The sequence below is a fragment of the Oryctolagus cuniculus genome, chromosome X (genome assembly GCF_051225735.1).
Source record: "Oryctolagus cuniculus isolate XC-2025 breed Fujian yellow rabbit chromosome X, ASM5122573v1, whole genome shotgun sequence".
Classification (NCBI taxonomy): domain Eukaryota; kingdom Metazoa; phylum Chordata; class Mammalia; order Lagomorpha; family Leporidae; genus Oryctolagus; species Oryctolagus cuniculus.
In genome coordinates, this window is record NC_142888.1 from 42,935,091 (window position 1) to 42,951,599 (window position 16,509).

General features: G+C 38.8%; 1 protein-coding gene across 10 annotated transcripts in view; it reads right to left on the reverse strand.

The window, feature by feature from the left end:
- LOC100358984 (vascular endothelial growth factor receptor kdr-like) overlaps positions 1–16,509 on the reverse strand; it is a 299,906-nt gene that overhangs the window by 106,896 nt on the left and 176,501 nt on the right. For all 10 annotated transcript variants that reach the window (XM_051827734.3, XM_089323750.1, XM_089323749.1 and 7 more), the window contains 4 exons: positions 7,386–7,679; positions 6,732–6,878; positions 5,714–5,839; positions 3,936–4,042 (listed from right to left, as the gene is read on the reverse strand). In XM_051827734.3, coding sequence (XP_051683694.3) covers positions 3,936–4,042; positions 5,714–5,839; positions 6,732–6,878; positions 7,386–7,679 — 674 coding nt within the window. The remainder of the gene's footprint in view (positions 1–3,935; positions 4,043–5,713; positions 5,840–6,731; positions 6,879–7,385; positions 7,680–16,509) is intronic.

Here is a 16,509-nt window from a genome sequence, read left to right on the forward strand (position 1 = left end):
AGACACAGAGAAAGCATTTGATAAAATACAACACCCTTTCATGATGAAAACTCTAAGCAAACTGAGTATGGAAGGAACATTCCTCAAAAAAATCAAAGCAATTTATGAAAAACCTATGGCCAACATCCTTTTGAAAGGGGAAAAGTTGGAAGCATTTCCACTGAGATCTGCTACCAGACAGGGATGCCCACTCTCACCACTGCTATTCAATATAGTTCTGGAAGTTCTAGCCAGAGATATTAGGCAAGAAAAAGAAATTAAAGGAATACAAATTGGGAAGGAAGAACTCAAACGATCCCTCTTTGCAGATGATATGATTCTTTACTTCGGGGATCCAAAGAACTCTACTAAGAGACTATTGGAACTCATAGAAGAGTTTGGCACAGTAGTAGGATATAAAATCAATGCACAAAAATTAACAGCCTTTGTATACACAGACAATGCCATGGCTGAGAAAGAACTTCTAAGATCAATCCCATTCACAAAAGCTACAAAAACAATCAAATACCTTGGAATAAACTTAACCAACGACGTTAAAGATCTCTATGATGAAAATTACAAAACCTTAAAGAAACAAATAGAAGAGGATACCAAAAAAATGGAAAAATCTTCCATGCTCATGGATTGGAAGAATCAATATCATCAAAATGTCCATTCTCCCAAAAGCAATTTATAGATTCAATGCAATACCAATCAAAATACTGAAGACCTTCTTCTCAGATCTGGAAAAAATGGTGCTGAAATTCATATGGAAACACAGGAGACCTCGAATAGCTAAAGCAATCTTGTACAACAAAAACAAAGCCGGAGGCATCACAATACCAGATTTCAGGACATACTACAGGGCAGTTGTTATCAAAACAGCATGGTACTGGTATAGAAACAGATGGATAGACCAATGGAACAGAATTGAAACACCAGAAATCAATCCAAACATCTACAGCCAACTTATATTTGATCAAGGATCCAAAACCAATCCCAGGAGTAAGGACAGTCTATTCAATAAATGGTGCTGGGAAAATTGGATTTCCACGTGCAGATGCATGAAGCAAGACCCCTACCTTTCACCTTACACAAAAATTCACTCAACGTGGATTAAAGGCTTAAATCTATGACCCGACACCATCAAATTACTAGAGAACATTGGAGAAAATCTGCAAGATATAGGTACCGGCAAAGACTTCTTGGAAAAGACCCCTGAAGCACAGGCAGTCAAAGCCAAAATCAACTATTGGGATTGCATCGAATTGAGAAGTTTCTGTACTTCAAAAGAAACAGTCAGGAAAGTGAAGAGGCAACCAACAGAACGGGAAAAAATATTTGCAAACTATGCAACAGATAAAGGATTAATAACCAGAATTCACAAAGAGATCAAGAAACTCCACAACATCCAAACAAACAACCCACTTAAGAGATGGGCCAAGGACCTCAATAGACATTTTTCAAAAGAGGAAATCCAAATGGCCAACAGACACATGAAAAATGTTCAAGATCACTAGCAATCAGGAAATGCAAATCAAAACCACAATGAGGATTCACCTCACCCCCGTTAGAATGGCTCACATTCAGAAATCTACCAACAGTAGATGCTGACGAGGATGTGGGGAAAAAGGGACACTAACCCACTGTTGGTGGGAATGCAAACTGGTTAAGCCACTATGGAAGTCAGTCTGGAGATGCCTCAGAAACCTGAATATAACCCTACCATACAACCCAGCTATCCCACTCCTTGGAATTTACCCAAAGGAAATGAAATTGGCAAACAAAAATGTTGTCTGCACATTAATGTTTATTGCAGCTCAATTCACAATAGCTAAGACCTGGAACCAACCCAAATGCCCATCACCAGTAGGCTGGATAAAGAAATTATGGGACATGTACTCTATAGAATACTATACAGCAGTCAAAAACAATGAAACCCGGTCATTTGTAACAAGATGGAGGAACCTGGAAAACATTATGCTGAGTGAATTAAGCGAGTCCCAAAGGGACAAATATCATATGTTCTCCCTGATCAGCGACAACTAACTGAGCAGCAAAGGGGAAACCTGTTGAAGTGAAATGGACACTATTAGAAACAGTGACTTGAACAGCCCTTCTCCTGACTGTTGATGTACAATATAATACTTTATCCCTTTTAGTATTTTTTTTGTTCTAGCACTATTGGTTGAACCCTGTAATTAACACATAATTATTCTTTGGTGTTTAAATTTTAACTGAAAAGTGATCCCTGTTAAATATAAGAGTGGGAATTAGAGAGGGAGGAGATGTACAATTTGGGACATGCTCAATCGGACTTGCCTCAAGGAGACAACAACAGCCAGATTAGAAACTAAGATTCCTCATAGCTGGTAGAATTATCAATTTAAACAACTTTAAATGTAAACAAAGGCCTTTGCATGAGCTAAGAAAACCAGATGTGAGAATATATGAACTGTAGCCCAGCACAGAAATGAAAAACACATATTGAAGAGTATAGGAATGACAGTTTTACATTAATGTCATCATCCCACCCTAACCCCCAAGTATACCACTGTTCTGGTCTAGAACCCAGTGTAGATACCCTGAGCATGGCAGAAGCAGAGGGAAGTGAGCACTCAACTTTGAGATAACAAGCTAAGTCTCAGACAGCTTTCCCAAGTAAACTCCAGGACCAGACAAACTGGCATGGCCCCAAACCCCAGGTCTGCAAAGCAGACTGGATCTCTGGATCACTACACCAGAAGTCCTGGACTTCACACAAATGACCCAGAATAGTGAAAGTGATCCTGAGGTTAAAAAAAATCAAGCAGGAGGCATCATAATACCTGACTTCAAGGCATATTATAATAGTAATGGAAACAGCATGATACTGGCATAAAAACCAGCACAAAGATCAATGAAACAGAGTAGAGAGCCCAGAAATTAATTTACATATAGACAGAAATCTGGTTTTACATAGAACAGCATAGACCACTCATTGAAGAAAGAATAGTATCTTAATTTATATTCATTAAATAAAAGTTAAAAAATGCAAAAATAAAAAAAAAGAAATTAAAAAAAAGAATAGTATCTTTAATTAACGGTGCTGGTAAAACTGAAAATGGAATTCTAGGACTTCATAACTAGTTGAAAGGACTTTTAGAAACATTTACTGCAGTGCTTTTCAAACTATGAGTTAAATCAGTTGATTGCAAAATAGAAAAACTGATAACCAGCACTTTTTAAATGGAATAAAAGTATCAGTGCATCACATGCAGTTAGGAATAACTAATTTTAATAAATCTGTCCCTAGTAGCTAAACTACCAGGACATTTTTGAGTCCCATGACAGCCCTGGAATATGTACCACAGCTATCTATCAACTCAGTCCAGGAGTCTAGTTGACATATTTCAGTAGGAACATCAGGCTTGATCTCTTCTCACCACGGACCTGCAGCACTGCTCAGCAAACAGAGGTCATGCTGAAGTTGATAAATTTTCCTAACAGTTCAGTCTTGACAATATAGAATTACTGATACATAAACAAATATTTTTAAAGTAAATTAAATCATATTAGCAGTTATGGCACTTAAATAGCTATATAATTTTAATTATGAATATTAAGCATTCACATAGCTATTACATTACAGTTACCTAACAGTGATACTTGACAGTATTAGTTGCACTAAATAAAAGTAGGAGATAAAATCTGAGGGGACAAACATGTTCCTGTATTAGCTCCCAATATTTTAGGTGGCACACAGTAAAAACTCCTGAACATTTTAGTCACAGAGAGAGAGAGAGACAGAAAGAGGGAGACAGAGAGCAAGAGAGACAGCTTGTACACACTTTGTTGCCTAGATAATCAGTACCATCTCGCAAGAGATTGAGACAAAAGATACCAATTTTAGCCTCAAAGCTGTCTAAACCGCACATGAGTGATCCATAAGGCTCTAAGGTAACTTCTCTCCTTACCTTTCGGAGTTTTCGAATTACTAGGGTTAGAAGAAGCCAGAAAAGCGTAGCTGCAAGGCCAGTGCAAACAATAATGATGACTTCAATGTTGGATTTCTCTTCAGAGCCTACAAAAGAGTTGAATACTGAACTAACTAAATGAAAAATTAGTTCAATGCAAAGAAAGGAAGCCTGAGAAATTTAATATGTTTTACAAATTCCTTGTTGTTTCTAAAGGACTAACATCTTCAAGCTACATCTTTCTGGCTGTGTGTGTGTGTACGAAATTTCTATGGAGTGTGGGTTAGAGAAAAGGATCCCTAGATAATTGAACTAGATGTCTCAAAAGAATAAGCTTGGGGACGGCGCTGTGGTGTAGCTGGTGAAACCGCCACCTGCAGTACCGGTATCCCATATGGGTGCCAGTTCGGGTCCGTGCTGCTCCACTTCTGATCCAGCTCTCTGCTATGGCCTGGGAAATCAGTGGAAGATGACCCAAGTTCTTGGGCCCCTGCACCCACGTGGGAGACCTGGAAGAAGTTCCTGGCTCCTGGTTTTGGATCGGCCCAGCTCTGGCCGTTTCTGCCATTTGGGAGTGAACGAGCGAATGGAAGACCTCTCTCTCGGCCTCCTTTTCTCTCTGTGTAACTCTGACTTTCAAATGAATAAATAAATATTTAAAAAAAGAATAAGCTGAAGACTTACATTATATATGGATATGTCTATTTGTGTTTGAACTATTTAAGAAAGAAAGCAAAAATTAGACATTTACAGTTATTCTCTGCTTCATTAGATAGTTCTCAAGGACAACTCCATGATTTGTGTGGGCTAGAACCTTACACTACCTGAATTCAAATACTACCATTAACCATTTGAGTGACCTTGGGAAAGTCATTAATCTCTCTGTGGCTCAATTTCCCCATCTAAAATGTGAATAATAAAATATCTACCACAAAGAGTTGTAAAGAGGGTTAAATGCGACCATAGGAAGTAATTAACACATTATATGGCATATTTTTAATTTTAATCATCTGTATTAACATTAATTTCGCATTTCTTCTGGTGAATACATCTGTACATCATCTCAAACAACTGAGAGACCTGATTGTTAAACCAGATTATATTGTTTGTTTGCTATGCCTTGGAATATCATAGATGGATGGGAAAATAGCTTTTTGGATGCCAACATGATTACTCAAATCAGTAACATTTCTTTAAACACGTGCAATTTTGTCCTTAACAGTTAAATACTCATCATAGTAGCACAAGAGTTGGAGTTAAAAACATTTCTATAAATATCTAAAAGTGTTTTACTCACTTTGGGCTTTTTACAATAAAAGAGTTCTAAAGTTCTAATGCTCTATATTTATATTTAGGAAAGCATTGCAACATCATTGCCATCATTTGTATCACGTGTAAGAGATAGCCAGAGTAGATGGCATTATTTTCCTTTCATATATGAGAAATATAAGACCCAGAAATGCCTAATGAATTTCCCAAAATGCCATCAAGTTCACAAGTATGATGTTCTGAACTTGAGTTTTCCAAAGCATATTACTCCACATACTCTCCCATAGAAAGTAGGGCTATGTGTTGTCCACTGCCACACAAGGGATAAAAGACAGTGCCTTTGTGTGTACCCATGTTTACCATCTTCACTGTTCTCTCACAGTGTACCCACAATGCCAAACATCTTTTTTTCTTTTTCATTTCTCCTTTCCTTTTTTTTAAATTTTGAGTTCTGATTATAATCAAAATCCATTACTAATTACCAATGTAGCCAGTAATTTCCAACTTACCCTCCACGGTGATAAGGGCTGAAGTGCTGGTTTCTCCCAACTCATTGGTAGCTTTGCAGAGATATAGTCCCTCATCATCTTTCTTGGCTCTCTCAATAACAAGGGTATTGTTCTCAAAGAAGATTCCTGCATTGACAATGACACCACCCATTATTATGTGGGATATTTTAGTTGAAGTTCAGCCTCAGAACATATGAAGCCCCCATTTCATTGAATAAGCCCAGGGATAGCTTACAAATAAAGCCAACCCTAAAGAGCTATACCAACTAAGGCCCTCTTTTTAAGTCCTCAGACAAAGAAACAGCCATACAAAATCTATAGACTTGGGGCCAGTGTTGTGGCTCAGTGGGTTAAGCCACTGCTTGTGACACTTGCATGCTGTATCAGGGTACTGATTCAATCCTAGATGCCCCACTTCTCTTCCAGCTCCCCGATAATGTGCATAAGAAGGCAGCAAATGATGACTCAAGTGTCTGGGCCCTTGTCTCCTGGCTTCAGCCTGGACCAGGCTCAGGCATTGTAGCCATTGGGACTATGTACCAATATATGGAAGATCTCGCTCTGTTTGCCACTCTGCCTTTCAAATAAATAAATAAACCTTAAATAAACAATCTTCAGGGCAGGTATTTTGACGTAGTGGATAAAGCCATTGCATGCATCAACAGCATTCCATATGGGCACCAGTGTTCTGGCTCCTCCACATCTGATCCAGCTCCATGATAATGTGCTTGGGGAAGCAGAAGATGGCCCAAGTGCTTGGACCTCAGCACCCACAAAGGAGACCAGGATAAAGCTCCTGGCTCTTGGCTCCCAGCTTCTGGCTTTGGCCTGGTCTGGCCTACCCCTGGCCTTTGCAGCCATTTGGGAAGTGAACCAGTGGATGTAATATCTCTCTCTTTCTCTTTCTCAGTCTCTATCTCAGTCTCTTTCTCTCTCATCCTCCCTCCCTCCTTCCCTCCCTCCTTCTCTGCCTTTCAAATAAATTAATAACTCCTTATTTAAAAATCTTCAAACACACCTGAAGCAGGGAGAAGAGGAACTCCAGCTTTCAACCAGTGAATCTGAGGGTGTGGTATTCCACCCACTTTGCAATGTAGGACAATCTTGCCACTGCTGTTGACTTCAATATTGGTGAGATTCTCAATAATGAATGGAGCAATCCTTTCTGTAGAAACCAGGGTAAATCAAACCAAGATTCTTAGGCAGGTCATCACAAATATGACATGTAATATCTGTCCCACTTCTCATGTTTAACCAGACATTTGCATAGGGAAATATTACCACACACAGGAAAAACAAAGATGGATGAACAGAAAAAAGCATCTACTGTGTTGGTAAGGTGCAGGATGGGTTATATATTAAGTCCTTCAAGTTATTCCTTAATCTTATACTTAAAAAGTCCTTCCTTAGCCACCCCAAGCAATAGAAGTAAGTTCCTTATAGCTTTGGTATCAGGACAAAGAACTCCATCCCCAAAGTTTTCTACAAATCTATTATCACAGAGTTTAATATTCTTCAAAGATATTTTCCTTGGAATGTTCCCAAGGAAGCAAAGGATTGACTGGCCCAGTCTATAAGGAATACAAAAGCAAAATCTTTATTTTAGCTCTACAACTCACTCAAAGTTGGCTCAAATTGTAAGAGATGATGAGAAAAATCCCTTCAGTTCTACCTCTAATTAATAGTCGAGTATTGCGCTGCACAATTTTGGTGATGTTCCTCTGGGCCCAAGCCTTGCACTTGTACTGCCCTTTATCCTGCTTGGTCACATTCCTAATCACCAGTGTCAGTGAGATGGAGTAGTTATTTTTGAAGCTTTCAGTATCTATAACAGGAATCTTCTCCCCAAAGGGGTTAAACCAAGCAAGCTGATTATAGATATATTTAGCTGCTTTGCATTTGAGCCGAGCATCGTAGCCTTCAATCATTGAGACCAGAGGTTCTGCCTCCACGAAATCAGCCACATCTGTAAGAGTGAACAAATGTACTCATAAGAAAACCAGGCAAGATGAGCTGGTATCCAACAACAGGCTCTGTTCACTTTTCTGAAAGTCAAATTGCAGACAGACGACATTATCTTGAGGACAACTGTTCAATAGCAGAGATACAACTACCTTGAATTTTCATTGTCACTTCCTTGGTTTCATTCTAATTGCCAATTACCACACATGGAGTACAGCTCTGAATTAGTTCTCAAAGAGGTGTGGTCAGAGTTTTGAAAATGTTTGTATGCATGGTTCCTATTATGAAGGGGATAGAAGGGAACATTTTTGACTGACAAGAAATGATTTGCCCAAAGAGTACCCTTGGCCCAAAGTCTCTTTTCCGCTTTGATATTCTCAATAGAGAATCAAACAGTCGGAAAGTATCTGATTATAAAATACAAACACATGCATTGTCAAATTTAGAAAGACCTTCCCAGTCATTCTCTCAGTTTACTCCTCATTAACAAAATGGGAGAAAATAACAACTTCACTTCAAAAAAATATTCAATAAATGGGAGAAACAGGACAAAACCTGGAGTGGAACCAAGATGGTGGAATAGTAAGGGCGCACACCGATACTCCGGGAAAATTTAGTTTAATAAAAGTGGAGTTAACGGTAGCCTCAGAAAAAGGATCAGGAAAAAATTTTGCAGAGGAAACTCTTCCGGATCTAGTGGTTGTGACTTGGAGGACCTATGGGGAGAGCAAGGTCGCCCACCACACGGAAGCCAAGCCGCGGGAGCCGCAGGGTGTGCGCACCACTGCTGGAAGGGGAGTGGATGTGACACAGACGACCAGCGGGGAAAGCAGGGACGCCCAGGGCTCCGAGTCCACACATCGGCGCTGGAAGGGGAGGTGAGATCAGTAACCCGAGACATTGGAGGGGAAACGGCGGTCAGAATCTAGAGGGAAGCAGGCTTGAGGCGGGAAAGTTCACCAGATTGACTACACGAGAGAAGGAAAAAAAAAATAGGTGTGGGGGGGTACTGGTACAGACAAGTTTCTCTCTCCACCAACCTTGCAAAGGCGAGCAAGAGACAAAAAGCAGACCCCGCTCTGGATATACATAACAAAAGGGGAGAGCTAAGGAACTAAGGCGCTACAATTCAGTAGACTAGGCAACCCGTGGGAGTCCACAGGAGAAACTGAGCCCGCACAGACTCTTTGGGTAGAAGCCAGAGATTGGAAGCTAAATATACCCTCATTTCTGCTCAGCCATGCGGAATTACTTAACTCCTGAATAAAAAAATAAAATAAAATAAAATAAATAAATAATAAGAGAGATATTTACCACGCATAACCTGAGGGTGTAACCTTTGCACACCCGTACCCCGGAAGAACCAAGCAGAGCTCTCAGGACACACCCATCTCAAGCCTCCAAGGCTCTTCCAACAACAGACAGTCCACTTAACACAGACATAGTGTAAAAAAAAAAAAAAACCTCACAGTGAGGGAAGAAGAATTAACTATGACAAGCAACAAACACAAAAATCGAGGGAACAAGATCAACGATGACACTATGACGCCTCCAAATAAACAAAATACCTCAAACCAAGATTATGAAGATGAAGAAATAGAAGAAATGCAAGATACGGATTTCAAAAAAATTATGATAAGATCATTTAGAAGTTTTCAAAAGCAAATCCTTAAACTACAGAGATCCTTATTGGACAGGATTGAAAATGTCTCTCATGAAAATGAAATTTTAAGGAAGAATCAAAATGAAATGCAGAAACTAGTAGAACAGGAAACTATGATAGTGAAGAGAAATCAAAATGAAATGAAGACCAAATGACAAACACATCAGAATGTCTAAAAAACAGAGTCAGTGAAACAGAAGAGAGAATATCGGACTTAGAAGACAGAGCACAGGAAAACATACAGTCAAACCAAAGAAAAGAAGAGGAAATTAGAAATCTAAAAAATATTGTTGGGAACCTAGAGGATACTATTAAAAAAAAAAAAAAAAACAACATTCGAGTTCTAGGAATTCCTGAAGGCATGGAGAGAGAGAAAGGATTAGAAGGCCTTTTTAGTGAGATATTAGCAGAGAACTTTCCAGGATTGGAGAAGGACAGAGACATCCTAGTACAGGAAGCTCATAGAACTCCCAATAAACATGATGAAAGAGATCCTCACCACAACACGTTGTAATTAAACTCTCCACAGTGAAACAGAAAGAAAAGATCCTAAAATGTGCAAGAGAGAAATGTCAGATTACTCTTAGGATCTCCAATCAGACTCACAGCAGATTTCTCATCAGAAACACTACAGGCTAGGAGGGAATGGCGAGACATAGCACAGGTGCTAAGAGAGAAAAACTTCCAGCAAAGAATATTATATCCTGCTAAGCTCTCTTTTGTGAATGAAGGTGAAATAAAGACCTTTCATAGCAAAAAGAAATTGAAAGAGTTTGCCTCCACTCGTCCGGCCCTGCAAAAGATGCTTAAAGATGTGGCACACTCAGAAACACAGAAACATGGCAATCAATATGAAAGAAGGTAAAGGAAGAACACCTACCAGTAAAAGAGCATAGGAAGCTCAAAGCATATACTAGAAAATATCTCCAGGAAAATGGCAGGGCAAAGTCACTATGTATCAATAGTCACATGAAACGTTAATGGAATTAACTATTCAGTTAAAAGACACTGATTGGCTGATTGGCTTAAGGAACAAAATCCAACTATTTGCTGCCTACAAGAAACACATCTCTCTAACAAAGATGCATGCACACTGAAAGTGAAAGGTTGGAAAAAGATATTCCATGCCAACAGAAACTAAAAAAAGCAGGTGTAGCCATATTTAAATCAGACAAAATAAAATTTAATACAAAAACTGTTAAGAGAGACAGAGAGGGGCACTATATAATGATTAATGGTTCAATTCAACAGGAAGATGTAACTATTATAAATGTATATGCACCTAATTACAGGGCACCGGTCTATTTAAAAGATATGTTAAGGGACTTAAAGGGAGATTTAGATTCCAATACAATAGTACTGGGGGACCTCAATACTCCACTCTCAGAAACAGACAGATCATCCAGACAGAAGATCAACAAGGAAACAGCAGATTTAATCGACACTATTGCCCAAATGGATCTAACAGATATCTACAGAACGTTCAATCCTACATCTAAAGACTTTACATTGTTCTAGCAGTGCATATAACCTTCTCTAGATTGATCACATACTAGGTCATAAAGCAAGTCTCAGCAAATTTAAAAGAATTAGAATCAAACCATGCAGCTTCTCAGACCACAGCGGAATGAAGCTGGAAATTAGCAACTCAGGAAACCCTAGAAAGTATGCAAACACATGGAGATTGAACAACACGCTGCTGAATGAACACTGGGTCATTCAAGAAATCAAAAGAGAAATCAAAAACTTTCTGGAAGTAAATGAGGATAACAACACAACATATCAAAACTTATGGGATACTGCAAAAGCAGTATTGAGAGTCAAGTTTATAGCAACAGGGGCCTATATCAAGAAATTGGAAAGGTACCAAATAAATGAGCTTTCAGCGCATATCAAGGACCTAGAATATCTGCAGCAAAGCGGACCCAAATCTAGTAGGAGAAGAGAAATAATTAAAACCACAGAAGAAATCAACAGGATTGAATCCAAAAAAAAATTACAAAAAAATCAGCCAAGCGAAGAACTGGTTTTTTGAAAAAATAAACAAAATTGACACACCATTGGCCCAACTAACTATAAAAAGAAAAGAACCAAATCAATAAAATCACAGATGAAAACGGAAACATAACAACAGACACCACAGAAATGAAAAGAATCATCAGAAATTACTACAAGGACTTGTATGCCAGCAAACAGGGAAACCTATGACAAATGGAGAGATTCCTGGACGCATGCAATCTACCGAAATTGAACCAGGAAGACATAGAAAACCTAAACAGACCCATAACTGAAACAGAAATTGAAACAGTAGTAAAGGCCCTCCCAACAAAGAAAAGCCCAGGACCAGATGGATTCACTGCTCAATTCTACCAGACATTTAAAGAAGAACTAACTCCAATTCTTCTCAAACTATTCAGAACAATCAAAAGAGGGAATCCTCCCAAATTCTTTCGATGAAGCCAGCATCACCTTAATCCCTAAGCCAGAGAAGGATACAGCACTGAAAGAGAACTACAGACCAATATCCCTGATGAACACAGACGCAAAAATCCTCAATAAAATTCTGGCCAATAGAATGCAACAACACATCAGAAAGATCATCCACCCAGACCAAGTGGGATTTATCCCTGGTATGCAGGGATGGTTCAACATTCGCAAATCAAACAATGTGATATACCACATTAACAGACTGCAGAAGAAAAACCATATGATTATCTCAATAGATGCAGAGAAAGCATTCGATAAAATTCAACACCCTTTCATGATGAAAACTCTAAGCAAATTGGGTATACAAGGAGCATTCCTCAATATAATCAAAGCAATTTATGAAAAAACCACGGCCAGCATCCTATTGAATGGGGAAAAGTTGGAAGCATTTCCACTGAGATCTGGCACCAGACAGGGATGCCCACTCTCACCACTGCTATTCAATATAGTTCTGGAAGTTTAAACCAGAGCCATCAGGCAAGAAAAAGAAATTAAAGGAATACAAATTGAGAAGGAAGAACTCAAACGATCCCTCTTTGCAGATGATATGATTCTTTACTTCGGGGATCCAAAGAACTCTACTAAGAGACTATTGGAACTCATAGAGGAGTTTGCCATAGTGGAAGGATATAAAAACAATGCACAAAAATCAACAGCCTTGGTATACACAATCAACGCCACAGCTGAGAAAGAACTGCTAAGATCAATCCCATTCACAAAAGCTACAAAAACAATCAAATACCTTGGAATCAACTTAACCAACGACATTAAAGATCTCTACGATGAGAATTAGAAAACCTTAAAGAAAGAAATAGAAGTGGATACCAAAAAATGGAAAACTCTTCCATGCTCATGGATTGGAAGAATCAATATCATCAAAATGTCCATTCTCCCAAAAGCAATTTATAGATTCAATGCAATACCAATCAAAATACCGAAGACTTTCTTCTCAGATCTAGAAAAAATGATGCTGCAATTCATATGGAGGCACAAATGACCTCGAATAGCTAAAGCAATCTTGTTCAAAAAAAAAAAGCTGGAGTCATCAAAATACCAGATTTCAGGACATACTATAGAGCAGCTGTAATCAAAACAGCATGGTAGTGGTACAGAAACAGATGGATAGACCAATGGAACAGAATAGAAACACCAGAAATTAATCCAAACATCTACAGCCAACTTATATTTGATCAAGCATCTAAAACCAATCCCTGGAGTAAGGACAGTCTATTCAATAAATGGTGCTGGGGAAATTGGATTTCCACATGCAGAAGCATGAAGCAAGAACCCTACCTTACACCTTAAACAAAAACAAAAACAAAAATCCACTCAACATGGATTAAAGACCTAAATCTACGACATGACGCCATCAAGTTATTAGAGAACATTGGAGAAACCCTTGAAGATATTGGCACAGACAAAGAGTTTCTGGAAAAGACCCGGGAGGCACAGGCAGCCAAAGCCAAAATCAACTATTGGGATTGCATCAAATTGAGAAGTTTCTGTACTGCAAAAGAGACAGTCTTGAGAGTGAAGAGGCAACCGACAGAATGGGAAAAAAATATTTGCAAACTATGCAACAGATAAAGGGTTAATAATCAGAATCCACAAAGAGGTCAAGAAACTGCACAACAACAAAACAAACAACCCACTTAAGAGATGGGCCAAGGACCTCAATAGACATTTTTCAAAAGAGGAAATCCAAATGGCAAACAAGCACATGAAAAAATGTTCAAGATCACTAGCAATCAGGGAAATGCAAATCAAAACCACAGTAAAGTTTCACCTCACCCGGTTAGAATGGCTCACATACAGATATCTACCAACAACAGATGCTGGCGAGGATATGGGTAGAAAGGGACATTAACCCACCGTTCGTGGTAATGCAAACTGGTCACGCCACTATGGAAGTCAGTCTGGAGATTCCTCAGAAACCTGAATATAACCTTACCGTTTGACCCAGCCATCCCACTCCTTGGAATTTACCCAAAGGAAATGAAATTGGCAAACAAACAAGCTGTCTGCACCCTAATGTGTATTGCAGCTCAATTCACAATAGCTAAGACCTGGAATCAACCTAAATGCCCATCAACGGTAGACTGGATAAAGAAATTATGCGATATGTACTCTACAGAATACTATACCGCAGTAAAAAGCAATGAAATCCAGTCATTTGCAACAAAATGGAGGAATCTGGAACACATCATGCTGAGTGAAATAAGCCAGTCCCAAAGGGACAAATATCATATGTTCTCCCTGATCGGTGACAACTGACTGAACACCAAAAAGGAAACCTGTTGAAGTGAAATGGACACTATGAGAAACAGTGACTTGACCAGCATAGCCCAGACTGTTAATGAATAACTTAGTACATTATCCCTCTTAGTATTTTTTTTGCCTGTTCTACTTTATACTACTGGTTTAATTCTGTAATTAATACACAGTTATTCTTAAGTGTTGAAATTTAACTGAAAAGTGATTGCTGTTAAATATAAGAGTGGGAATAAGAGAGGGAAGGGATGTACAATTTGGAACATGTTCAAGATGACTTGCCCCAAATGGTAGAGTTAGAAACATACCAGGGGATTCCAATTCAATCCCATCAAAGTGGCATGTACCAATGCCATCTCACTAGTCCAAGTGATCAATTTCAGTTCACAATTGATCATAATGAAAGGACTAAGAGTCAAAAGGATCACATAAACAAGTCTAGTGCCTGCTAATACTAACCAACAGAATAAATAAAGGGGAGAGTGATCCAACATGGGAAGTGAGATACACAGCAGACTCATAGAATGGCAGATGTCCTAAATAGCACTCTGGCCTCAGAATCAGCCCTAAAGGCATTCAGATCCGGCTGAAAAGCCCATGAGAGTATTTCAGGCATGGAAAGCCAAGACACTCTGGCAAAAAAAAGGACCTAAATGACAGATCTGTGTGAGTGAGATCCCAGTGGAAAGAACAGGTCTTCAAAGAAGGAGGTACCTTTCTCTGAAGGGAGGAGAGAACCTCCACTTTGACTATGACCTTGTCTAAACAAGATAAGAGTCGGAGAACTCAGAGGGCTTCCATAGCCTTGGAAACTCATGACTGGAGCATAGGGAGATTACTGATGCCATAGACAGGAGTGTCAATTGGTAAAGTCAACAACAGGAGTCACTGTGCATTTACTCCTCATGTAGGATCTCTGTGCTTAATGTGCTGTACATTGAGATTTAATTTTATAACGAGTACTCAAACAGTATATTTCACTTTTTGTTTCTATGTGGGTGCAAACTGTTGAAATCTTTACTTAATGTATGCTAAACTGATCTTCTGTATATAAAGAAAATTGAAAATGAATCTTGATATGAACGGAAGTGGAGAGAGAGCGGGAAAGGGGAGGGTTGCAGGTTGGAGGGAAGTCATGGGGGGGTGGAAGCCAATGTAATCCATAAGCTGTACTTTGGAAATCTATATTCATTAAATAAATGTTAAAAAAATCAATACAATTTTAAAAGAAAAAAAGACAAAACCTAATAAAGGGATTCAAATTTGCATTTTTGCCATTTCTTGCTGCCACTTGAAGAATAAGTTTTCATTTTGGAATTTACAATAGATATGCTTTCTGTTGGATTTTTAAAATATGATGTCTTCCGAAAGTATACTTGCCCCTAGGAAAGAAGTAATATATCAGCTCTAAATCAGATAGTAACACTGACCAGTTTATCACAGATGTGATCCAGGAGAAAAACAAAGCTCTGCCAAAATGAAACTCTGGACACCCAGGTTTTGACTTGAAAGACAGCATGCAAAAGCACTTTTAATCTCTTTTTTGCAAACAGAATTGGTGTAAATCATAAATAAATAGTTGATTACCATTCCTATATTCTTTTCCCCAAGATACATAGTGAAATTTAAATCTAATACACATATACACATGACAAGTTCACAGGATCTTTAAACAGAAACAGCTATACATAATTTGGGTAGATTCACTTATGGATAAGAACAACAGAGGGTGCTGATTCAGACTTACGGATTTTAATTCATTGCACTATTCTGTGGCAGTCCATAATAACTGAGTTAAGATCAGAATGAAATGATTAAGGAAACGCTGCTTGTCATACCACTCTATCATCATTTCTTCTGGCTATTTGCAAAACTCTTATCTCTCCAAGATTTCTCATTGTTGTGTCACTATTTAACTAGATTTAATCTGGCTCTGGAACATTCACAGTAATGACATTCTCGATTACAGAGTATGTCTTATCAAATGAGCTGTTCACCCATTTTAAAGTATGTTCTGCAGCCAGTGTTGTGGCAGAGCATATTAAGCTGCCACTTGCAATGTCAGTATTCCCATCTAGCTCTGTGCTAATGCATCTGAGAACGCAGTGTGAATGTTGGCCCAAGTAGTTGGGCCCCTGCCACCCATGTGAGAGACCTGGATGCAGTTCTTGGCTACTGGCTTCAGCCTGGCTCAACCTGACTCATGTGGCTCATGTGGGAAATTAACCAGTGATTGGAAGATTCATTCTCTCTGTCTCTCCCTCTCTCACACACATACTCTCTCTCGTCCTCTCTCTCTCTCTCTCTCTCTCTCTCTCTCGCACTATGCCTTTCAAATAATGAATCTTTTTAAAAGTGGTTTTTCCACTTAGTATTTTATCTGTCATGTACCTATCACACAAATATAAAATGC